This window comes from Pholcus phalangioides, unplaced genomic scaffold, assembly GCF_987345545.1.
Source record: "Pholcus phalangioides strain wild (caught in Gottingen) unplaced genomic scaffold, Ppha-v1.0 ptg000042l_1, whole genome shotgun sequence".
Classification (NCBI taxonomy): domain Eukaryota; kingdom Metazoa; phylum Arthropoda; class Arachnida; order Araneae; family Pholcidae; genus Pholcus; species Pholcus phalangioides.
In genome coordinates this window covers 4077862-4105022 of record NW_028301628.1, presented here as the reverse complement: position 1 = coordinate 4105022, position 27161 = coordinate 4077862, and the positions used below count along the sequence as shown (strand labels likewise).

The window sequence follows — 27161 nt, the reverse complement described above, 5'->3', positions numbered from 1 at the left end:
TGTCCGCGGATCCTTCAAGTGATTTGGAAATGTGTCCGTGCCGCTTGTGTTCTAGAAATGTTGTGCGGATAACTCAAGTGCCTGCCCTAGAAATGTGGTGCGGATAACTCAAATACTTGCCCTAGAAATGTTATGCGGAACGACCAAGTGCTCTGGAACTATGCCGCGCGTCACTCAAGTGATCCGTAGACATGCTGCGGATCACTTAAGTTATGCGTTCTTAAACTGTGTGCGGCTATGCGCTGGTGCATCTCCAACCTTTGTTAGGTTGCGTGACGGTGACCCTGACAATGGTTTTTCGAAAAAATTCTTTGTTAAACAGGCTCTGGGGAGCCGTCGGAGCTCTCAGATAAGCATTGAATAAGATAAGGGGGTGGAAAAAGTTTGAGAAACCTTCTTGGAAATGTGCCACCTGTAACTTATGTGATGTAGAACTGTATTGCGGGCCGCTCAAGTGCTCTAAAATTGTATCACATGTAACTCAAGGGGATCTATCAATGTGCCACGGATCACTTGAGTGTTCTGGGACTGTGCCGCGGGCCATTCCAGCGATATATAAATGAGCCGCTGGTCACTAAAGTGAATGAGCCATGGATCGCTTAAATGCGCTTTAACTGTGCCACGGGCCATTTAACCGATCTGTTATTGTGCCGCTTGAAGGTCGTTTTCATAAAATTAGATTTGAGGTGGTGGGCCACATCAGATAACCCCGTGGGCCATGGGGTAGCATATATGGGTTAGAGGATGGGTCACAATGAATTTGTTACAGAGAAATTTTTTGAGTTCTTAACCTCAAATAGCATTGGTATTAACAGAAATTTGTTAGAATAGCAGCATGTCAAGCTGTTTTCTTTCGAAATTAAAATTTTGTTTTAAATATTTTCCATAAAAAACAATTTTTAATCATAGTGGACACGTGCCTTTCCCCCCCCCCCTCTACCGCGTACATCTGCGATCCCAATATGCGTTAGGATGCAGAGCTGACGGAATTTTACTGACGACCGAGGGTGGGGGGCAGAGTTTTACTGACAAGTTGGGGGAAAGGGGTCAAAAATTTCTACAATTTTGCCAACGTAATACTTGAATGGCTCCTTCCTACTTAAATTTCAATGCAATTTTTTCGTGGAAATTTGTGCTAAGAAATTTATAAACAATTGTCAGTTCTGCAACAAAAGAAAAATTTATGAGTTAAATATATGTAAATACAGTAGAGTATGGATTATCCGCAACAATTGAAGATTTTGGGTGTTCGATTAACTGATTTTTTTGGATAACCGATCATTCACGACAAAAAATTGTACCCAATCTTATAGGAGCAATATGAAATAAAGAAACAGTGATATTATACACAGAACTTTATACATTTTGTGTCATACGTCCTATAAATAACACAGAAAAACCTCTAGCCTAGTTTGACAAGTTCAAAATGACCATTAAAGTAGGCCTACAGTACAAGAATAGATGTCCAAAATTTTCTCTTGCTTCAGAGTTGAGACTCGTTTTTCTTGCAACTAAATCTCGCAAACGTTTTAAAGACAGCAATCGGATAAGCCAGGTTTTCCTAGGAGCAGATTTCTACAGCGCGTGCTGATCATGCCAGCGTGCAGCCCGCAAACGCTGGTTGGTCGAAAAAAAACCTGAATTTCCGGTTTTTAACCAATCAGCATTTTCACGCTGCTCACGGCACAGAAATTCTACTCTTAGGAAAACCCGGCTATAACATCACATTCTTCTAGTTGTTCTAACCATAACAAAGCCGTCTCTAAGCAGTGAATTTGCCGACAAGACTCTTTCGCGTTGCGGTTGTTCGGTATCTGGATAATTGATACTCTACTGTATTATTGTTGCACGAGGATGTAAAATGAAATGTGTATATATTTCTATCGAATATTTTTTCTTTTGAAGCTAATGTAGTAGAAGAATTTCCAATATTGCGCTTAATTCATTCATTAGTACATTTTTTACCACCTGCAGGTTATATTTTAATATTTGAGTGAAGGTAAAATTTATTGTTTGTTGTGTAATATTTCAGGTCATCCCCCACCTGTAGTTAGATGGAGGCAGGGATCCAATGTTATTCAAGGTAGCATATCACAGGATTCTAGAGGTTACGTCCGCAACGAAATCGTGTTCCTGCGTTTGCAGAAGCAGGACCTGATGAATGTCCTAACGTGTCAAGCTTCCAACAACAACTTCTCCTCTCCTGTTTATACATCAGTCACTATAGACCTTAACCGTAAGTTCCGTTTTATTATTACAGTAGTATTGAACTAGACACGCGTACAGTCAAACTCAGTTGTAACGACACCTCGTAACCACACCTAACATCAAGAGCTGGCGGTGTGGGCTGTGATTCCCATATATAGTATATAATGACACATTTTTCGTTATGTTTGGTTAGATTTTTATGGGGTTTTCCCAAGAAATTCCTGGAATTAGTATGCATCTTGATTGAGGCAAAGTTTGTTGTTCTATTAGAGTTGATCCGTGTGAGGGACATTCCGGTATTAACCAGTAATTTTCACGTTCATGACTCTTTCTTTTATAAAGGAAAAGCCTTTTCTGGCAAAGCTTGGTTTAATTCATATAATCTTTACTACTTCACCACACACCAACTACGGCCGAAACGCTGTACATAATTCACTGATATTTGCGAGGTGGGAAGGGAATGAAAGCCTCATCTATCGTTGGTTGCTTCAATCTGGGAAATATCTATATCATTTGGTTCGAACCTGGTACCCGATGTCAACCTTCACGGGAGTAGACGAGCATCTTATCACCACACCACACGGGCGCTCATAATCTTTACTGGAATCAAGGATGAAAGTGATTTGCAATTATCTCAAGCATTTTTCATGTTGAATTTTTTTTCCTAAAATACATTTTAAATCCCCTGCAGACTTTCTGCAGCACTTAATTTATGATCTTAATTGCCCGTAAGTTTATCGATCGAATTTGATTTCCCCTAATCATAATGAAATAGCAACTTCCTTCGCAGTATTTACATCTGATTATATTTTTAGTCAAAAAGGTCATGTAAACGTCAACCTGTGTTGTAACGACAGAATTTCACAAAATCGTTGATGCCGTTACAAACGAGTTTGATTTTATCTGTATGTGTTGGGCTTCCAAAAAACGCCTCATGCGCCATACCACATTCCCTATTTTCTTTAAGTTTACCCTCAAACAAAAGTTATCTCCGAGTAATTTTGAAAATTCGCTAGTTTTCTGGCCTCTCCAAATATATACAGGGTGCATAGCGAACGGGGGGGGGGGGGGGTATGGCATTTTACTAGCGAACCATTGATCATAGAGGCATACTTTCCAGTTAGAAAAAGTTTCCAAACAACGTGTAGTACTAAGATACAACAGGAGAGGCAGGACAACAACTTTCTAATTGGGTTTTGGGGCACACGGGGATTGTAATAAAAGTCAACTTTTTATATTTAAATCACTACACAACCCCTTGCAATATGAATGACATATCGGAGTACCACACGTCATTTGGGAAAAATGTTTTTTATTTGGAAATTTTACATATGAAACCTGAAAATCCTGATTGGTAATACGGAGGTTCCAACGAGTAGCAATAACTTGTCAAGAACTTCTCCATCATCTCTTTGCCGATTCAAAAAGCAGTTGGGCAAAATGTCGTGGATAGATAAGTTAATTACTAATGGTGTCACCTTAGGTTCACCTGACGCCTAAAAGGCTTGCAAGAGAGAAGAAGAATAACATAACCAGCTTCCCACCGGGATTACCCAAATAAAATAAAAAGTGCACTCCAGTAATCAATAATGAATTATAAGAATGCTTATACGATTAAATATGAATAAGTGAGAGCTATATACATATGTTCTCTAAAATTTCCTGACTCATATGCCCACAATACCGAAAAGAAAACCCAAAGGGTACACATTTTTCTTTTCTGATTTGAAAAAAGGACTTCATCAGGACCAATAGGTGAACTAACCACCAAGTAGCATAAGTGCAAAAGTTTATCATGATGATGCACAATATTCATGCCAAATAATTTTTATAAAAGCGCTAAGCATATACGAGACCAAGTCCCATCCAAAGAGTAAAGCCCCCCCCCCACATTTTTATTTGTTAATATACTTATCAATTGCAAAAATGTAGACAGTCACAAATTACGGACCTTGTACTGTTTGTCTGTGTCAATACAGAAAGTTTTTCGGTTGGGGAAACAGGAGTTTTTCTCTACTGTTATAGGAAGAGGTTACATCAAGATGTTGAAATTAAGATTGTGAGAGATAGTCCATTGAATCTTTGACAGTCTCTTTTGCACGAACTGTAATGTTTTGGATTTTTGCGTCATCGCGAATGCTGCAAAAAGTTCCGTACAAACCACGGCATACCTGTGTACTTTCTTAGTTTTATTCTGAAATCGCTCTCAAGGCTGATCAGGTCTTTTCACAACGTGAAAAGAAAACAATTTTTTTACAACTCAAACAATTGTGTAGGATGCTCTACTGCATCAAATCATGGTAAATTTAATCAACAGATATTTTGTGAATGATAAAATCACAATTTTTCACATAGTACAAAAAATTCGCCGATAGGTAATATTTCAATTAGAAAAATCGATCTCCGTGTGTTAAATTTTGTCTCATTGGATTTCCCTCAAGTCCCTTTATTGTTATCTCTGTCGTCTTCGAAGCAAACATTCAAAAGTATGTTTTAGAACAATTATTCCCAAATGACAATGCTTCAAATTTCCTCTTGGCATTATAAATTCTGTACCCACTAGAAATGTATAGGAGACTACCGTACCCCTGCAAGTATGTAGTAGGCAACTTGCAAACCCGCACCTCCCTCCACTACGATTGCGTAACAGATTTGCGTATGCGATTTGCATAACACCAGACATGTATGCGTACGAGAATTTGTACCCGTAAGAATTATTTATTTGTATCTGTAGGAAGTAGGTGCCGCGAATCCCTGGAATTGTATAGGATGCTTTGGGGACTTCTATAAATATGCAGGAGGCTTACGGATCCATTTGTATTTTGCACCATAATGAAAATCCTGGAACCATTTTTTTATTTCACTCATTTTTTTTCTATATTTGTTTGCTTATTTTCACGTACACTGAATTGCTGGTTACTTATACCCCAGAGGTGCACATACCACAGGTTGAAAGGCACTGTTACAATGTATACGGTTCAAAGAATGAAAAGCATGACTTTTAACCAAAACGGCATAATTGGCATCCATTAAATGAAGTACGAAATCCTGGATACCCATCCTGGGGAAAAAAATGAAGCTCGAAAAAACATTAATATTTCTGTGTGGGGAATCGAACCGTCAATCTTTCACTGTACGCGCCAGTGCTCTACCATTAAGCTACGGAAGACAGGTAATTTCTTTCCTTAGATCATATGTATGGACCCTTCCTAGCTCAACTGATAGCTCTTCCGACATTAGCCCCCAGATGGCGACGAGAAGAGCGCGTGCGATGTCAATCTCCGCTGTTCAAACGAAGTACGAAACCCTGGATATATACACTCATTGCCATAAAAATTTGCGCAACAAGAAAAATATTGTGGGATCGAAACGAAAGTTGGCCTGAAGGTACATGTCGGGCAGATATGCAAGTGATTAGAAATGCAGCGTGATTGCACATTGCCACTAGAGGGCGTTGAACTTCGTTCTCCTTGTAGTATAAAACAGGTAAGCAGAGCTTGCTGGAGTGTATTTAATCGTTTGCAAAGGAAATGCTGAGGCCGACATGCCGTTACGCCGCCGTCGAAGACCATATGAGCAGTTGTCAGAGTTCGATAGGGGAAGAATCATCGGGATGATGGAAGCTGGGTGGTCAGCTCGGCGAGTAGCTCGTCAACTAGGCCGTTCTGATTTTATTGTGAGGAGGTGTTGGGACCAGTGGGCAGAAGAGACGTCATTTATATATACACTGCGACCAGGTTCAGGACGCCCTCGACAGACCAGTCGTCGAGAAGACCGTCACATCATCCGAAACGCACGCGTAGAGCCAACTGCCTCATTGGCCGCTATCCAGACACAGGCAGCAGCTTCACTACGGGCCCCTGTGTCTTCCCGAACCATCGCAAGGCGCCTGGCTGAAGGACATCTGGTATCGCGGCGCCCATTACGTGTGCTGCCAATGACACCCACCCACCCACCCACCAACGCCTCCGTTTGGAGTGGTGTCGAGCACGACGAGATTGGACTGCAACGGAATGGAACCAGGTCGTCTTCAGCGACGAATCGAGATTCAACTTGAGCAGTGATGACAATCGTGTTCGTGTGTGGACGCCCCGTGGTGAACGCTTCAATCCTGCCTTCGCTTTACAGCGACACACCGCTCCCACAGCTGGTGTCATGGTATGGGGTGCTATTGCTTACGATACACGGTAACCCCTAATATTGATCCATGGCACAATGACAGCCCAGCGGAACGTCCATAACATCCTTCAGCCACATGTGTTGCCACTCATGGCAGGGCTCCCAGGAGCCATTTTTCAACAACACAATGCTAGGCCACACACAGCAAGGATGTCACAAGACTGCCTCCGCCACATTACCACCCTTCCCTGGCCTGCTCTATCCCCAGATTTGTCACCAATCGAGCATATCTGGGATCATTTGGGACGGCAAGTTGGACACCCTACGAGGTTGGTCGAACTAGAGGCGCATTTACAGCAACTGTGGAACGAGATGTCTCAGGACATCATACGGAACTTGTATGCCTCAATGCCCGCTCATATCGCATCGTGCATTCACGCTAGAGGGGGTCCAACAGAGTACTAAAACTTCTGTTCATCTGTACTTTTTTCTGCAATAAATGATCTTTTTTTCTTGGATTTTCTAATCACTTACTTATATCAACGTAGTACTTAAATGTGTAAAATTTCGTTTCATTTTGACGACTTCTTCTGGGTGCGCAAATTTTTATGGCAATGAGTGTATATAACCAAGCGGAGGTGAAGTTCGGAAATATGAAATTCACAGAGGAATGTGAATTTTCTTTCTTCGTCTTCATCTCCGCTTGGTTATATCCGGGCTTTCGTACTTCGTATGAACAGCGGAGTCATGATTGCGTCATTTCTCTCTAGCCGTATGATATGGCAATTCGTGCCACTCATCGATGAATTTTTGCACAAATTTTTCTTAAATGGTTTAGTTTGTTAGTTGAGGTTCTTGCATCTGGAAATTTTAGCAGTAGGGGTTCTCTTGACCGTAAACGCGACAGAAGGGGCAATGCCCTAATTGATTTCTGTGAAACTAATGCTATCGCTATCTTAAACGGTTCATACCCCGGGGATCAAGATGGAAATTATACCTATGTTTCATCATTTGGGAAATCAATTGTTGATTATATTTTTTGCCCATTACAGTTCGCAATAAATAACATAATAAACTTTGAGGTCGAGCAATTTTTTTACTCTGACCACTTTCCAATTGTTGCCTACTTCCTCTCGTCATCTGCACATGTTTACCCTAACAACAACATTGAATCTAAGCTACGGTGGCAGCCCCAATTTACCGAAATTTTCCAAAATACCTTTTCAGATTGCATAGCTGACACATCCACTCACCAAATCACCGACTCCAATGCTAATTTTGAATTTTTCAAAAATAGTGTTTTTCATGCAGCAACTCTTGCAAATATGCATCAACGGGTTAAAAAAAAACATCGTAAATATCTTAAATCTCCCTGGTTTGACTTGGAATGCCGCATTTTAAAGCGAGATATGAGATATACTCTAAGAAAAGCCCGACAGAGAAACTGCCCCGAACTTTTCACAAAATATATTCAACTGAAAAAATCTTTCCGTGATTTATGTACCCGCAAAAAACACACATATTTCCAGGAAATCCACTATAAAATACAAAATGCAACTAATTCCTCAGAATTTTGGAAAGCTTTGAACATTTTTAGACGAAATACATATTTTAACCCCTCAATAATTTCTAAACAATGTTGGTTCGATTATTTCTCTAATCTCTTTGCTGCCCCCTCAACAGCTAACCTAACCCACTCCTTTGCCCACCCTTACTTTAATAACTCTTGCAGTTTTTTAGAAGCGTCCATCTCAATTACCGAATATTTTTCAGTGCTTTCGTTACTGAAACGTAATAAAGCCCCAGGGAGCGATAGCATCTCCAATGAATTCTTGACGAATTTGCCTCCTGACGGACATACATTCCTCATTAATCTGTTTAATTTCATTCTGGAAAGCGGTGATATTCCTCGATCTTGGTCCGAAATAATAATCTCGCCAATTATGAAAAAAAACTCTCCGTTGGACCCGAGCAATTACAGAGCTATATCTCTCTTGAACTGCACCTCAAAATTTTTCTCCCTTATACTAACCAAAAGGCTATATCATTGGTCGGAACAGAACGGGATCCTCCCTGAATCTCAAGGTGCATTCCGTAAGAACAGGGGTTGCACTGATCACATTTTCACACTTAGCTCTATTGTTCAAATCCATCTTCGAAAACCCGCTCGCAAAGTTTTTGCGTGTTTTGTTGACCTAAGTCAAGCCTTCGATTCTGTTAATCGAAGCATTTTGTGGTGGAAGCTCTCTGACCTAGGAGTAAGCCATAAAATTATTAAAATTTACGATCTGCTTTTCAGTGATGCCCGTGCAAGAGTAAGAAGCACTAATGGGTTAACAAGTTCTTTCCCTGTAGCCAGAGGAATTTTGCAGGGCGAACCTGCCTCCCCCCTCCTCTTTTCCCTATTTTTAGCTGACATTGAAAAATCTTTTTGTCAGCCTCATGTCCATGGCATTTCAATTAATAACTCCACTGAACTCAACATCCTCCTGTACGCAGATGATATTGTAATACTGGGTGATTCAAAAATACAGTTGCAAAAAAAAATCAATCTTCTTGACTCATACTTTAAATCTAACCACCTTACTGTTAATTTAAACAAAACAAAAATTGTTGTATTTAGAAAGTCTGGCCGTCTCGCAAAAAATACTAACTTTTTTTGGGGTAACGTTAAACTCGAAATAGCCAGTAGCTATGTCTACCTTGGCCTCCCTTTTTCATCTTCAGGAAAATTTTCATTAGCAGCTAATTTCATGATAAAAAAGGCTTTCGCGGCCATGAACCAACTACTTGACTTACTGCGTAGCTCCAGAAACCCCTCGCTGTGTGTGGCATTCAAATTATTCGATAGCCTTGTACGATCTACTCTATGTTATGCTGCACCAGTTTGGGGTTTCTTCTATGCTGATATGCTGGAAAGAGTCCATACGAGTTTTCTGAAAAAGTTACTAAATCTGAGCAAATATTGTCCTGGTTATCTTGTTAGACTTGAGCTTGGTCGCCGCCCCATTGCCACTCAAATGTTTAACCAACTTATCTCGTACTGGATTAGGCTTCAAAAAATGGACGAAAACCGTCTACCAAAAATTTGCTTACTTGAACTCTGCCGGCACACAGATTCGGAAAACTGGGCAAATTCAGTCAAGACCCTTCTGAATAACTGCGGTCGACCTGATATATGGTGTACACCCACTCCTTACCTCACTCCAGTAGTTCTAACATCCCTTACTTATAATTTTACTGATATCTCTCTCCAAGAAGACAGATCTCGATTGTCTGCTTCAACATTATTTCATTTTGCCGATAATTTTGAATTTTCGCTATCCCTACAGTCTTACCTTCTCTTCAATCTCCCCTTGGCGGTCCGTAAGAATATGGCCAGGCTTCGCCTTTACCCTTTTATACTTTATACTAACAAAGGTATATTGCACAAATTTAACCCTGATGAACCTTGTCAGTATTGCAATCAACTAAATAGCTACAATGATCTTTTTCACCTTCTTAAGGAATGCACATTCTTTGCCCTTCAAAGACATACTCATATCTCTAAATACCTTCGCCATACCTACTCCCGATCAAACTTTTATCTAATGTTTAGCAACCCCTCTCCTTCTATGTGTCTACATTTTTTTCGATTTATCGAGGATATATCAAAAATTCTATTTTTCTTGGGGCAGTAGTTTCGACGCCCTTTCTGTTGTTGTTTGCTCCATATCTCTGCCCATGCGCCATTCTATTTATTTATTCTATTTATTTTATTTATTTATTTATTTTTTAAATCTATCTGGATTCGAAACTATATTATGCATTTATATTTCTTGTGTTCAAACCTTATGCATTTGTTCCTGTCTTGTGTATCTCCAATAATTTAATTACTAATATTTGTACTTGCCATCCACTGGTGTACTGATAGGCACGATTGTGCAAATCATTAAAGGTTCAGTTCAGTTCAGTTAGTTGAGGTGTACCTTTGTGCAAATTACGAGACATTTGGACAAGTAGAACAGCCTCTCCACAATCCTCTTAGTTTTCGAGTAAGTTTAATTTCGAGAACCTAATACCATTCGAAGATCACAATATTGGATTCCATTTACAATCGAATATTTTCCTTCATGCCAATAGCAATCTCCAAATATTTAAAACAACCAAGACTAAAATAACATTATTTGAAGAAACCGTACTCGATATTCACGTAAATCTGTATACAGCTAGATTTGCCTTATGCACACGTATATAATCATGAATATCATTCACCTTCCCACTTAGAATCCCACGCAGAAAACGTATTATTTTGCACTATAAATATAATATTTTTATTATATCCACAATGAAAACAATGGTAACTATTTTCTTTAATGGCTTGTGGGAAATCATCCGTGAATACCGTATCGTAAATTTAGGTTTTCCAATAATTTCTAGTTACGGTGATAAATCTGAAGTATGTATTTGCATTTCCATATACATTACTAGTGTAATATTAAAGAAAAATCGATAGTTGGTGAAATAAAAAAAATGATAATCCACCCAAGGCAATATATATATATACATACACACACATAAATAATGAAAATTATCTACGAATACATTATTTTTATTTCGGATAACGGATAAACGCATTCAATAAATCGGTAAAATGATCATTGAATCATTATTCACAGTCAGGAAAAACACAAATGTTTGATAGAAATTATTCTATTTACGCATTTTTTCTGGGAAATACGAATTTCATTCTTGAAGCATAATGTAACACTTAATGATTATTACATTTTTTTTCTCTTTTATTATGGATCGTATCAATGGTCATTAAATCAAGAATCACGGTGCTTATAAGTCAAAAAAAAAAAAAAAAATCTACACCGGCAGCATAGCGAGTCTCTCAAGAGCAAAAAAAATTTAACGCCATTTTTAATGTCGGCTATAATTTTACCTAATTTAATTTCTCCCTGCTTTAGGGAGTACGAGTTCAGTTTTATTACACCCTACATATCTTAATTGGTGTATGAGTGGGAAATAAAGCACACATTTCTTGCCTAACATGTTTGCTTTAGCTTGATTTTTTTCGGAACCCATTTGTTTTATGGCCGTATTGTGATCAGAAATCAAATTTAGGAAAAAAAATCGATATAAACAATGTTTAAAATGATTTTTGTTTTGAAAAATCGATTATAAAGAAAAAAGTTATTGAAAGTTGAAATTATCCTTTTTCCAATGAATTTGTTATCTATAATCCCGTATCCTCATGAATTGAAGATTCAGTTTTTATAGTATGATATTACACGCAGCTACTATATTGTTACACGATACATCGATCAAGGAAAATTAATGAAGAATATTTCTATATACCGTATATACCCGTGTATAAGCCGACCCCCCACTTCAGGACCACCAAAACCGCAATAAATTGAAAACCCGTGTATAAGCCGACTCCAAAAAAATCCGCGCATTTTAGAGAAAGAAAATCGTATATTTCCATGCAAAATGAATAGCTAGCGGAAATTTACAATAGAAAATGATTCAAACTTTTTAATCCATTTCTTCTGAGTCTCCAATCGTAATCCATCATAGGGGGTACGGAATCTTCGTTTTTATCCTCATCTGGGCTGTCACCGCTATTGTCACTTTCAAAGAGGATATCATCTTCAGTTCCGTCCATAGCATTGCTAATGCAACACTTTTTGAAGGATCGAATGATAATTTCGGTGGAAAAAGAATTCCACGCCTCATGTACCCATTGACATACTAGGCCAACGTCAGGTTTCTTCAAGGCACCACTTTTCGTAGTTTCTTTAACATCGAACCAGGGCCGGAATTAGGGGGGGATGCAGGCGGGTCTGGTGCCCCGGGCGCAGGACTAGAGGGGGCGCAAATTTCACTCTTTAATCTTGCCATCAACATTATGAGGGTGCGTCAAAATGCGTGCTTGCCCCGGCTGACCAAACATCTAGTTGCGGCCCTGATCGTAACTCATCCATTCGATCCACAAATTCCTCAGGTAGTCGTTGAGAGGCTTGTTGATGCTGACATCTAAAAGCTGTACAATCGACGTTAGCCCATCTGGTATCAAAGCCAATGATTTTTTCGATTTCTTTGCCTCGTCTTTGACATTTTCGGGGGTTTGAACATATCCCATAACAATAATGCCGGTTTCTCGAACACTGCAACGAAAATGACTACTGATTGCGGGGGGTCGATATTTTTTCTCCAAAAACTGACCCGAGTATAAGCCGACCCCCCCCCCCCCACTTGAGGAACGAATTTTCCCACAAAAAAACTCGGCTTACACACGAGTATATACGGTAGTTATTATTACATAATCCGTGACCGTTGAAATACAGAGCACCGAGCTCAAAAGAGTCCTATTCTCCTTCATCCGAAGTAACACAATATTACATCAGCGTAAAATATGACATGAAATGATAATATTTGAAGGAGTAAAAAAAGAAGGTTTTGGTTTTTTTTGTGTGCAAAAAATTGCCTTATCCAACGAATAGTTCAGTTTCACGAATAGTGACAGTTCGTCACACATTTCATGTCTGAAACTGTCATGAAACTGTCTTGAAAGCTGAACTAGTGGATGTTTACAAATATATGTATATATACACATGCGCACACAAAGCTTTCGAAATTCATACACATATTTCGTGTGGAGTATGTTTTTTGCCTTAGATGTATGCTCGCGAGCATCATAATTGTAGATCTCTCTCAGGTGTTGGTGACACGACCTTTCTTGTTTTTCTTTTGAATTAATTCCGAGCTAGTTTCTTGATGTGGGAATACATGGATGACACATAGGCGGTGATAGACTTGGAAGTCTGGGGGGAAGGGAGCACCACCTTTGACGTCCCGTATCTCCGCCCTTGGGACAACACCTTTAAATCTTTGTGCAAATCGGTGAGACGGAAGAATTTGGATGCTCTAGAGTAGCGGTTCTCAACCGGTGCTCCGTGGAGTCCTAGGGGCTCCTTGGACACTTCCCAGGGGCTCCGAGACAGCTCGAGAAAAATATAAAAAAAACAGTAAATTAAAAAAAAATATATAAATATTTTTAATAACATAAATAAATCAGTAACTTTTATGAATTCAAAAAAGGTTGAGAACCGCTGCTATAGTGAATGACCTGAGGACGCAGTTTGGTAATCATCGTAATTTATACATATTGAGTATAGATGCGGAAGGCCAAGCTGGGGCACCACAAGTTAACACAAGGAGAATAATTTGTTCCTTCCTCAAAATTTTGTTCCTCAAACTGAGTTTGGACTTCGGATTGCAGAATCATTCTCCAATATGATCTGAGCCATTATGATTTGACTCCTGTTTTTCGGTATGGCTCCTGAAGTTGCCTTTCATCCAGGGTGACGCCCACAAGGTTGGCACGGTATTTACCGTTGATAGTTTTTACCACTTTAAAAGAAAAAAAAAAACATCACCGTTTCTCACATCATTAAAAAAAATATATAATTATCCAATCATTCTTCGTTTTTAACAATCATTCTTCTGAACAAAATGCATAATTTTAAGCCACTTTTGTGTAAACACCGAAAACAAAAATTATTATATTCTTACTAGGATGCTTGTTGAAATACCTATATATGCTCATTTATGATTATTATACCGTATATCATATCATGGAAAGAATTAACCGTATAAAATGGAAATGGGATAAGCAGATTGCAAGAAGATTGGACAACCGGTGGACCACGAGTATAATTAAATTAATAGTATAATTGAAATTAAAATATTAACATCGTCTGCGTATAAACCCAGGATACCCTTTGGTGCCATAGGATAATGAAAATATTGTGAAAAATCCGGCACAAGTTGGGATCTCAGTTAATTCCTAAATTTGTATATTTGGATGTGGTCTGCGAAAAAATTATTCTCATAAAAATGGGGTTTTTTTTAAGAGTATAGAAAAAATGTCGATAGAGGACGATGCACAGTCACTGGAAATATTCAAATCAGAGTAAAGAAAACGCAGGTTGTACGACTAACAGTTCATTTCTAAATTTTCCTTTTACTGACACTTTTATGACCGTGGGGCCACGGTTGGTCTGGAGGCTGAAGCTTTACAGGATGGTTCGAACACAGAAGACATTGAACACACATTCAGGTCCAGAATTCTGTGGTTTGATTTCGTGCAGTGTCATCTATCGGAAAAAGAAATGTGAACTAATTTTTTTTTTACTTAAAAGAATCCCCTTCCGCAAAAATTAAATTTTCAAAACAGTTTGAATATAAAAATTCCTTTAATTTTTATGAAATTTCGACCTATTTATGCATTTATGGGATACCGTGTAGATTAGAAACGTGATTTTTTTTTGTTGACATCAAGAGCGACAAACAGGGCAACAACACAGCCTTTTAACAGCGTTTCTGGGCTCGCGCAGGCGGTATTTAGTTTGTAGTATTAGTATTTACTTTTATTTAGCGGTATATTTGAGTTTTTTATTTCACTTTAATAACCATATATACAACTCCTCGCAACATGAATGACAGATCCGACAACTACACATGATTTGGATACTTTTTCTAATTGGAAGTATGCCATTAGTATCAACGGTTTGCCAGTAATATGTCATACGCCCTGTTTCCTATGCAACCTGTATATTTGTATAATTATGCATAGTATTAAAAAAAAGAAGAAAAAAACATTTCTGAGATTGCTCAAAATCCTGTTATTTGCTAAACTTAGGGGAAGGCAAAACTGAAAAGTAAAATTCTCTCGAATATCTTAGTTTAGTCACGAATGCACTAGTATATCATCCGTTTGTATTCAGGCGTTGATTGCAGCTTTACTTTAATTATTACGTTGCAGCTACGTTCGTCAACTTTATGTAACAGCAAACGCCCTCTGTCATTAATCGCACTCTACCCATTACTTTACGTCTCGTATTTGCGAAAGTGGGTTTTCTGTAGTGGAAACAAAATAGACAAGCACAAATGCTCAAATACCAATTCATAATTTAACACCTTACTCTGATTAGTTTTACTCTACGAGATGGAATCGAAAGGAAAATACCAATTAGCTTGTGATTTGAAATTTATTGACCAATGAATTTTGCATCACATTTGTTTAACAATCTATAAATATAGATACTTTTTTTTCTTTTGCCACTGGACCAAAAAAACTAAAATTTTTTTTTAAATATCGCACTAAATCATACGTGCCCTCGAAGTCGTGCCAATTCGTGGTCCTTGAAGTCTTCTGATGTGATGACCTCAAACATTTCTTCTCTTTTAATGAACTAAATCATTGTTCATACAAGTAATTGTTTGGTTAAACTGTGCTTATTCATAATTGTGAACTTTCACCGCAGAAGCAAGCTGACCCATGAATGAAACGGTAATAAATTTTTGCTAGATAACATCTACATAAAAAAAGATGGTCCCTGTTTTTCGTTTCGATATGCTCGATATCACCATATAAAAATATATAAGAAATTCGAGGATGATGTCCGCTATCCATACGAAGGTTTCCAACAGCTGTATGATGCGCAGATATATTTAGGAAAGTGAGAAAATTCAACTGTCCTTGCGGGGAATCGAAACCGCGTCCTCTCACTTGCCGGGCGAGTGTCCTAGGCCACTCAATCTTTCTTTGGAGCTCATGTGCAATGGACGGTCGGATCTAATTCATGTAGGAGCTAACAGTAGGGCACACTGCTACCAGATGGCGACTTATCCAGAGAAGGTCGTGTAGAAGAAATTGAAAATCATCAGACATTTTTTTATTGGATTACCGACCGCGAACGATTTCGAAACCACTGGATTGGCCAACAAAAGATCACAAAATTACTTTGTATGTATTTAGATCATTTTGGAATTTCTCCCACTCCAATATGCAACTTCTTCTTCCCTTCTTCTCCTTACTTGCCCCACAAGGCTTCTCCTCCCTTCTTTTGAAATTCCAGGTTTTTTTTTTTTTTCTGAAGTCGAGCACAACTCAGGTCTATCGCCAGGGGCAATTTACTACCTAGTTAGTTGTGCCGGAAGTGTAAGTATGCGTACCTAATAGTCTGAGTGCGTATTTAGTGTTGTGTATGATTTTTCAGTGCTGCCATCTATATCTCAAGTGAAGTGAGTGAAGTGTAAAAACTGAATATTTGTACTGTTTGTAGGACTGTGAAATTCCAGGTTGCAGTCTTCAGCCCTTATGTGCCACTGGGCACAGGTTCAATTTTTCTCCCTGTCGTTGGGTTCATCTATCAAATTTAGTCAAATGGCTTGTACATTACATCGAGTTGACAGCTGTCTTCATGGGGAAAATGACGCGAGTGATTCGATACTTGCGAGCACGGGGCAAGGAGAGCCACCACTATAAATCTTTGCTATCCTTTTCCGACACAACCCTGCCTCTTTTGAGGAAATGAAAGAAAACTGTTTTGCATCAGTCCTGGGTTGTGAGCGGTTCTATCTATCTATTCATCGGTCCTACACATTTCCAGATGAAAAACTTAGAAACTTTACCACGGGCGTGGTAAGGTTTTCGTCAGGTCCGTAGGTTTAATTCTGGGTAAGAACATGAATAACGGGTACTTTTCCGCCTGGCGAACCTGAGGTGACCACTACTAGTTGGCGTTTTATTTCCGAACTGAATCTGTTGATAGTAAATTGTTGTATAACGACATGGCCGGAGATGCAGTGTACTCATAAAAATTTACAGACTGCTGAAGTTGCACGCAGCATATTTCCAGATAACTCAAGTGGCTTGGGGCACGTTTTCAGATCACTTAAACTACCCGTGACACATTTCATATCTCCTAAGCTGCCCGCATTTCCCAAATCACTTGATTGCCCCTGGCATATTTCCCAGATCACTTGATTGCCCCCGGCATATTTCCCAGATCCCTTAATGACATTTTGGGATTATTTAAGTGGCCCACGGCTCAACTTATGAAATATCCCTCACCCTCCAAAACGTTGCATTAAGCATATTACAACCATATATACTTTTATTATCCGAAGAAAACATGACATCGCATCCCCACGCATTAGCCGACATTCCGTGAAACTCGAGAGACACCAGCTTTTTCAATGTCGGGGTCTGGTCCATTCCCGGCATGTCGGGATATGCTAGGTTTGATAAGGATATCAATATGCGTTTAGACAATATAATGGATATTTGGAACAAAGGTAATTAAGAATTATCCACAATCTTTGACTAAAATTTCCTGGCAACGCCGGAAAATATGGGTACTCCCATCGCGCTGGTCTCCCCCTTGCTGTTTTCCTGCAGGCCGGCTAATGCGGGGGAATACGGTATTTCTGACGTACACACTCAATCTTTATCTTGATATGAAATGCTATCGAATTACTTTAGATAGGAATTTATATCGATGCAATAAAATGAGAAATTTCTTTTTAAAAAAAATTGAAGAAATTGGTGAAAATCGAGAACAAAAATATCCAGACAGCGTATCGACTATCCCAATCTCATGTTTGTGGACTCCTGTTCTCCAGCAATAGAGCTACTATCGAGAAACACCTATGGCCAGGATTCAAAAGAATTTCCCACCCTATATATACCGTAAATACTGAGGCAATCCCTTGGTTCTCTAGTACAACCTTTTATCGCAAAATCAATAGTTCTTCCTATACCACGCTCGCGCTCATATTCTCACTCATATCTTTAGAAATATTGAAATCTATATCTATGAGGCTATGAGCAAGAAAAATACGCTGCTTTTTTTTACGCTCTCTTTTCTATTCAATTTGATGAAGCACTCCAGTACGTGCCAAGCGTACGTACGTATAGGTAGGAAGAACTACGTGAAAATGGTGTTTCACCCGCAATATAAAAGAGCCGGTTCTTCAATTCTTTTTTTTTTTTGCAATGATTTATCGACAGCAAAAGATGAACTTCATGCTCTTTCTGATGGGAAGAAGTTTAATGAAAATTGCTCTTTTATGGTTCGGTTTATTGCAATTCGTATTTTTGCGTGCAGTTAAGAGTAAAATAGTAATTGGAATCTCTAGTGTTGATGAGCGGCCTGTCATTAATTACATACGCGAAAAAATTGCATGCACAGTCCGCATGCTATCAGAACTACTTATTATTTATAAACTTAGATTTCAGTTATACTCTAAAAATACTTTTTCAGTTATGGTTTCTCTCAATAAACTCGAAATTTTCAATTATAATGATTCATACACTTAGGATTTTATAAGAATAACAAGTGCTTTCTTCAACGAGCTTCAGGCAACGATCAATAGATGGCGCATTTATTTAGAATCCAACTCGTTTGGTAGTAAACTGCTGTATATATTGATATAGCCAGAGTTGGTGTTTGGTAAATCAGTAGTAGTAGATTATTTTAGTGACCGGCGGCATATTTCTAGATCACTTGACGGACCCGCGGTCCACTTGACACATACCTACATCCTGTTTTGCGTCATATTTTCAGATTATTTAAGTCGCCCGTGACACAATTCCCAACCACTGAAGCTGCCCGAAACCCCCAGACCAGATTCTTCTCTTTTTTCTTTAAATGATTTATCGACAGCAAGGGATGAACTTTTTCTTCCTGATGGAGAGATGTTTAATGAAAAATTGCTTTTATGGTTCGGTTTATTGCAATTCGTATTTTTGCATGCGGTTATAAATAACAAAAAAAAAAAAAAAAAAGAATTTGAACTGGAATATCTTGTATTGATAAACAGCGTGTTAAAAATCACTTATGCGGAATTTCATGCAGTCCCATACTCTGGACAACCTATCAGACATAAAAGTTATTTGAACAAAAATTTACTATTTATATATAAATATATATCATTCTATTTCTCGAAATATTTTTAATCACGATCATAAGATGTATTGCAAATCTAAAAAATGCGTTTTTTTTTTAGTTATAGTCTAAAAAGGCTTTCTCAGTTATAATCTTTTTCAACAATCGCAAAATTTCCAATCATAGTGATTCATACTTCTAGGATTTTATAATAAGTGCTTTCTTTAACGAGCTTCAGGCAACCATTGATAGATGGCGCATTCATTTCAAACCCAACTCGTTTGGTACTAAACTGCTGTATATATTGATATAGAGCCAGAGCTGATGTGTAAGGTAAATCAGTAGTAGTAGTAGTCGATTATTTAAGTGACCAGCGTGTCATATTTCCAGATCACTTGACGGACCCGCGGCATACTTCTATATCTACATCCCGTTCTGAATCGCATTATGAGATTATTTAAAGTCGCCCGGAACAATTCCCAAACCACTGAAGCTGCCCGCACTCCCCAGACCTGGTTCTTCTTTTCTTTTTTCAATGATTTATCGACAGCAAGAGATGAACTTCATTTTCTTTCTGATGAGGAGAAGTTTAATGAAAATTGCTTTTATGGTTCGGGTTATTGCAATTTGGATTTCTGCATGAGGTTAATAATGGAAAAAAGAAATCTAATTGGAATCTAGTATTGATGAACGGCCTGTAGTATAAATCACACGCACACCAGACAACCCCAGATCATATAATTCTTCGATCCTATTTCCCTTACACATTTTTATTTCTTACAGTATTTTTGATCACGATCATAAGACGTATTCGAAATTTAGGAAATGGGATTTTTTTTTTATTTTTCAATTATAGGAATTCTCTCCTAAGAAACTCGGAATTTTAAATTATAATGATTCATACATTTTTTATACTACAGCTATTGCCCGTGCCTTTGAATTATGACTTCATTATTAGAAAGATGATCGTGAAGGTATTGAAGATTAGGACCGAATTGTGACGTGAACTCTATATAAGTGAATTAGGAGAAGAAATGAATAATTTATGAAGAAATCGGAGTTTTCGCTATTATTCCGTTACTATACGTATATTATTGAATTTGCATCTTTTTTAATATAACATATCGATACTTATTATGGTTAGATGTTTATATAATTCGCTCGGTAAAATTTTACTTATTACGTAAATACTGAGGTTAGTCTACTCGTAAAACTTTATATTTTGTATTTTGAAGAAAGGTCTATCGTTCAAAAATAATGGGGATTTCTTGTATTTCTTACACATACAGATAATAACAAGATTGATCTACAAACTTTTTATTATAAGGATAAATTTAGCTGTTCTAGCTTAACCTTTTAACGGCCAATGTTCCCAATTGGGAACATACTTTTGATTAATTCAAGAAAAATATTTATCTTTAACGAAAATAGCTGATTTTTTTTCCCTGAACATATAAGGTTCTGAACTTAATTTAGAAAAGACAAAAGTTATTCGATTCAGCTCTTATCATATCAATTTATTATTCTAAAATCACCCATTTTCAAGGGAAATTATCTGTAAGTTTATGTTTTAATTATTAAAATAGTTTTTGTAAACATACATTCACCTCAATTTTTTTTTAATTGTAGAATATTGCCAAGAATGATAAGAAATGCTCAATGAGAGAGAAAAAAAAATTGTTTGAATTCCAGGGAACTTTTCCTACGATTGTTCCCAATTGGGAACATTGGCCACTACTGACTATTCTAAAGTGCAATGCAGAGGAGTGGCATTCCGAAAAAACAATTTATTGCTTTTTCCTTCTCTCTGGTGTGTCTCAAAAGGAAGGAAAAGTATCAAATTTCACATTCCGATGTTTACATGCAGCACCCCCTTTTTTCTGACTGACTTTGCCCCCCTCCGCCCCCTCCCTTCAACCTTCCCTCTACGTTTTGAGTAATTTTGTTGGTACGTTGGTCTTTCAGTTCTCAGTTGATATCTGGTCTTGTGACTTTCTACACTTCATTTTCCCATCTTTTTTGTTATACTAGTAGCTTATTAGACTGAGTTTGAGAGATTCTGATATATCACATCTCTCTGATGATGAATTCAAAATGTGCCAGCTACTGCCTGATGAAAATGAGCGGGCTACAGATGAGGAAGATATCGATGACAACATGCTTGGCCCGGTCGTTCCTGCAGATGTTTGTGGATATCTGTGTTTTAAGATCATAACGTAGTTCATTTGTGGGTGAATTTGTAGATCCTATCAACATGCCTTCTACATCAAAATTGCCTTTCAAAGATCAGATAATTACCCAGTCAAAAAATAAGAAAACATCATGTGTCAAGTGCCAAAAGACTAAAATTCATGCAACCGAAGTGGAAAAAAAGTACTGCATTCGACAAAAATATAAGTGAACCTACTGAAGCAATCAGTCATAAGTTTCCTGAGCTAAGTGCAAGCCGACTCGATTGATATTTTTTTCAAATTTTTACCGCAAGAGTACCTCAGTTACTTGGCTGAGATGACAAATATTTATGTCGCACAACATGGATCGAATTTAAAAATTGAGTGGATAAAAATCGCAAAGTTTTTTGGATTGGTTTTGCTAAGTGGGTATCACAGAATACCAAGTGAAAATTATTACTGGAGTACTTTCAGTAGACACAGCAGTACCGATTGTCCCCACTGTTATGCCGAGAAATAACTTTAGAGACATAAAAAATAACTTCCATTGGATGGATAACTCTTTCTTACAACCCGGTGATAAGTTGGCTATCTATGATGAATTAAACGAAAAATTCACACACATTCGGTTTGGGTTGTTCCATGATAAACTAAGCATCGATGAATCAATAGTACCGTATTACGCTCATCATTCAAGTAAGATGTTTATATGGGGAAAACCGATTCGCTTTGGATTTAAAATTTGGATGATTTGCTCAAATAATGTGGTTTCCCATATAAAATGGAAGTATATGCTAGTAAGCAGTCATCGGAGCATGTGCCTTTAGGTACCAGAGTTGTAAATAATATTTTCTCTCTCTTTATATTTTTAAATAATATCTTTTAACTTACCAAGGGATCCATACAAAAACCTAAATCCGTATGTATGTATTCTTTTGTGAATTTTAGACCAGCATTTCAGCTGATCATAAGCTCTTTATTATAATCCAGATATACATGCCTTTTGAGTGTATTCGAGAGAAATTTATTTCCATCATTTTTAAAATTATATATGTATATTCTTTAATTTTTAAAATAAATTAATTAAATGATGACGAATTTTGCATCATCCGGTAAGATGGCTTCACTGCGAAAATTATGTTTAGTCAGATCCGGCCAATGTTCCCAATTGGGAACATTCAAGAAAACGCATAGGGAAATTTTTTTTATTCAATTTCTCGATTGATATCTCTTAACTAAAAAATCAGAAGGAGAAATTAACAAAAAAAATAATGAAAATCACTTGGAATCTGAATTCGGCCGGTAAAAGGTTAATTTTTGGGTTCTGATTCCAGATCTGGACTTGAAAAATGGGCATCGCGTCTAGTTTTTCGCCGTGGTCTATATGTCACTATATATGTTACAAATCCGGGTTATGGTACATAATGCGTCACATCGTTGGTAAACATGACAAATCGTACTCTATATTACATACTATACATCAGGGGTGGCCAACAGCAGACCCGCACGAGGACGTGAAGTGATTTCGTGCGTCCCGCGACAAGGTAAAAGTAGCGAGAAAATTAAATTTGTGATCATTATTTGAACTATCTATTCCAACAGCAGATTTCTTGATTAACAAACTGCTTATGAACTTCTAATTTCTAGTGATGAAATTAATTGAATAACTAACTAATTAATTCAATTAATAATCGAGCGGCTCATACACCGAAGTTGCACAACTGATGCGTCCTGCGACGCTATACCTGGCCATTATGTTGACCCTCGAACAGAAAGAAGTTGGCTACCCCGCTATACAGAATAATTCATGCATGTATTGTATCATTATATCGGGCTATGAGCGTAATTCATTATATCGGGGTCCTACTTATTCATCCCACATACTAGACTCATTTGGGGGTGAACTTCTTTCATATTCATCAATTCACAAATTACACTAGGCTATTATGCATAATCACCAGTAAAAGTAATAAATTTATCAAACTTGCCATGGTGATTGGTAAGTATGCATAATAACGGATTTATCACATTCACCGCAACATATATGATCGAAACATCTTTCACAGTTAGCATATCCTGTCGGGTGGCTGTCAGCACTAAATATAACATTGTCAGCCCATAAACCCCTCATAGTTAGAAAAAATGATGGCAGATGGCATCACTACACATAACAAGCATTGCACATAAACAAACTTCACATCAGGTTTCACAACACGCACCAGCACATTCCCGCATGCACCAATTCATTAGAGGTTCCGCAGAGGAATATGGACGAGGTGCAGGTGTGGTTTAGTAGTAGTAGTAGCCCATAAACCTAGGATGCCCTTTTGTAGTATGGGATAATCATCAATGAAAATATTAGGGACCATCGGACTCAATTTGGAACTTTGATTAATTTTTGCATTTATATGATTTTTTTTTTTTTCTGATGATTCTTTTATCTTTAACCTGAGAGGTCCGAAAAGATAAATTTAAACTCAAAAATTTTGTTGCGATTGAGGAGTATCCCTTCTTTATCATTTTGAAAAGCAGCCCTGCATGCCAAATTTTATCAAAAGCCTGACTGTAATCTACATATTTTATAGCTGCTTGAAGACATTAGAGTACCCGAACGAACTGTTCCATTCGGCCTCAGTTTAATTTTTAGAAAATTTTCTGTATGTGTCCACTGATTTTATTTATAAGTTTAACTGATATAATTTTACGTTACACAAATGGGAACTGTTCAAATGTTCACCAAACTTGACATTTAAATTGCAACTATTGCTTACAACTATATTTTATCAATATTTTTGTTATTAATTTTATTATGCGGGACATTCCAAGCGGATATCAGTTTTTTTATGTATTTCTCATATTTCATTTTTTTATGTATTTCATATTTCATAGATGGCAGCAAAGATTCTTAAGTAGAAATATTTTTTATCTCTTCTACGACTCAACATTGTCAGAAGAAACATTGAAAACGTATGGTTGACAAACTTGTGTGTGTGTGTTCTTAAACGAAAGAAAGTTATAAAATTACAGAATTTAATTCATTTCGTCTTTTCCCAGCCCAATGAGGCTGTCTGACGACTTACAATCCTCAGGCGTTGTGAAGAAGAAAGACAAGTTTGTACATGTTTGTGTAGAGTAAACAAAAATCAAGTCCGACGTCATGTCCAAAGTACAAATGCAGTATGTGCTCCGAAGATCACAATTAGGAGAAAAATTACATACAAAACGTAATAGATAACACATATAAGATATAGAGATAACACATATAAGACATAGAGATAACACATATAAGACATAGAGATATCACATATAAGATATAGAGATAACACATACAGAAATAAGAATGAGTACAATATACCAGTAGATAAAATAGGATATAAAAGGTCGCCTTATACACACACACACACACAACAATAGAAATAGAACTGCACAAAATATACGTATACATTTTTTTTCATTTTTTATCTTTTTCCTATTTATTATTTTTTTTATAATTCTCTTTTTTTTATATTCCTTTTTCTTTTCATTTTTCTCGAAAATATTTCTAACAAGCAAATCAAAATATTAATTAAATACATAATTATCTTTATAAGATCAGTAGAGTGTCCACTCAGTATGCGGTACCCTTTTTGGTGTACGGTATATGCTTCTCTGCAATTGGTCGTAATCCACTTCACATTGAGATGGCTACATTCGGAGTTCTGTAGTTTGTCATAGCGGGTTGTAGATAGCTCTTTGATGAAGTTCCTCATAAGAGGTATACCCAGGTCTCTCCTGATGTCAGCTTCACGTATAAATTTAGGTGCCCTCACAAGAGACCTTAGAATAATCTTGTTTTGCTGAGATTGTAGCTTTTGCATGTTGCTAAGACTTGAGTAGGCCCAGACCGGGGCTGCATATGTCATAATTGGTCGAAGTGTAGCTTTATATAGTATCTATGACTTTATTCTTTAAGGAGAAACGAGCTTGAGGAAATGTCATTTTGGAGAGCATGCCTAGGGCTTGGGTGGTCTTGTTCCTGACATAGTCAACCTGCGCACCAAAAGTCATTGGCCCATCCAGAATACAGCCTAAGTACTATTTCACTTTTCCTACTGGTTCTACGGCCGTGCCAACGATGTAGACGGGAGCGTATCCTGGGTCCGTTTTTCTCGTGAACCAAATAAATTGGCACTTGCTGTGGTTCAGCTCAATGGCGTTGATGCCACACCAATTATGAATGGCCTCGATGATTTCTTGAAGATTTCCACGGCATTTTTTAGATTTCCCATGATTGGTGAGTATGATGGCATCGTCAGCAAAAGTGCTATAATTCCTACCAGAGGTGCATGAATGTCGTTAATATAAAGTAAGAAGAGCTGAGAGCCTTAACAGGCTCTCACTGGGTGCACTTTTTATAATGTTAACCCATTTTTGACTCTGAAAGTTCTTTCTGAAAGATAGCTGTTAAAAATAATATAAAATTCTCCGGGAAGCCCATGTCGATAAGTTTCACCAGTAGTGTGTCAGGTTTAGTCTTGTCGAACGCCTTAACTTATGTCAACACATGCTGCACAGACGTAATCTTTGTAGTTAAACGAGTTAGTTATGAATTGCGTCACTCTGTGCAGTTGGGTCACACAGGAGTGCCCTCGGCGGAAGCCATGTTGCTCGTGTCGGATAATGTTATGTTGACTGAGCTAGTTATCAAGTCGTGTTATATATATATACGCTCAAATAATTTGGAGATGCTAGAGACAAGGCTGATGGGCCTAAATTTTTTTGCAATGAGAAGATCAGTCCAGACCCATCTTATGAATCGGTTTTATAATAGAAAGCTTCCAGATGCGAGTAAAATAGTTGATTCGTAGCATTCTGTTGGAGATGCGTGAAAGTAGAGATAATAGGAGGAGGTAAGTTTCTAATAGCATAATTGGAGATTTCACATGCCCAGGGGCTTTCTTAGATTTGAGTTTATTAATAAGTGTCTTAACCTCGTCCCAGGTGGTTAGTGGTTAGCTCGGCTTCACTTAATCCACATAGAGCCGGTCTTCGTATGCTGAGGAAATCTTGAATTTATAAAATTATACGTGCAACATAAACCTTCATCTATATTCCTTATTTATATTTTCAGCATATATTGCCAGCACACCAAATGTACCACTCGATGGCAGCAGAATCGTTTTTAATACGTGTATATATTTACTACAGTGATTTTCAACGGAGGGTGTTAATTACCAGACAATTTGTAATTTTTTACTCTCTAATTTCGTGTTTTTTCTACATTCAAAGTTTGGCTGATTCTTTGTTTAATTACCTCAGGGTCATCTTAACTTATGGGCCCACTAAGTACGGCCCAGACACCTCCTTGGGTGCATAGTTGCAGTCCACGAAAATAATATCAGGTGCTATGATAAATGGCATGTGCCGCTTGGACAAATGCCTCGTTTTCCCAAGCGAAGATTCGAACAATTGACAAGAGTCACATAATTTTATGGTTTTATGATTAGGGCTTCCCGTCCCCCTCTAGAGGCCGATTTGTGGCTTTATCTCCTGTCGGCTATACAACTTATGACGCCTTTCCCCATTCTTGTCTAGCTTTTTTTGTTCCTCATTCCTCTAAATTAGCCGCCCTGGACAATAGGCCCCTTAGCCACCCTTTTTCCCCCCACGCTATAAATAATTTCTCAAAAGTCATTCTTTTGATCGTTCACATGAATTTACGTCATCTAAGTCAATGTTTTCGTTCCTCGCTCACCAGGTCATTATTTAGGTCACTCACATACTTGCGCACTCTCTAGGTCAGGGAATTCCAACGTATTACTTCTCGGAGAACCCTCGAAAGTTATGAGGCTACTACTAAACCATACATGAACCTCGGTAATAATCCACTGCGGAAATTCTAACGAATTGATACATATCGAAATGTGCGGGAACATGTTGTGGACCTAAGGAGAAGTTG

General features: G+C 37.7%; 1 protein-coding gene across 3 annotated transcripts in view; it reads left to right on the top strand.

Moving 5' to 3' along the window:
* The window catches only part of LOC149063901 (adhesion molecule nephrin-like), a 479700-nt gene that overhangs the window by 344307 nt on the left and 108232 nt on the right, over positions 1 to 27161 (top strand). For all 3 annotated transcript variants that reach the window (XR_016195721.1, XM_089254947.1, XM_089254948.1), the window contains exon 5: positions 2033 to 2236. Coding sequence is in view for 2 of the 3 variants with exons in the window: in XM_089254947.1 (XP_089111073.1) it covers positions 2033 to 2236 (204 nt within the window). In the remaining variant the exon portion in view is untranslated. The remainder of the gene's footprint in view (positions 1 to 2032; positions 2237 to 27161) is intronic.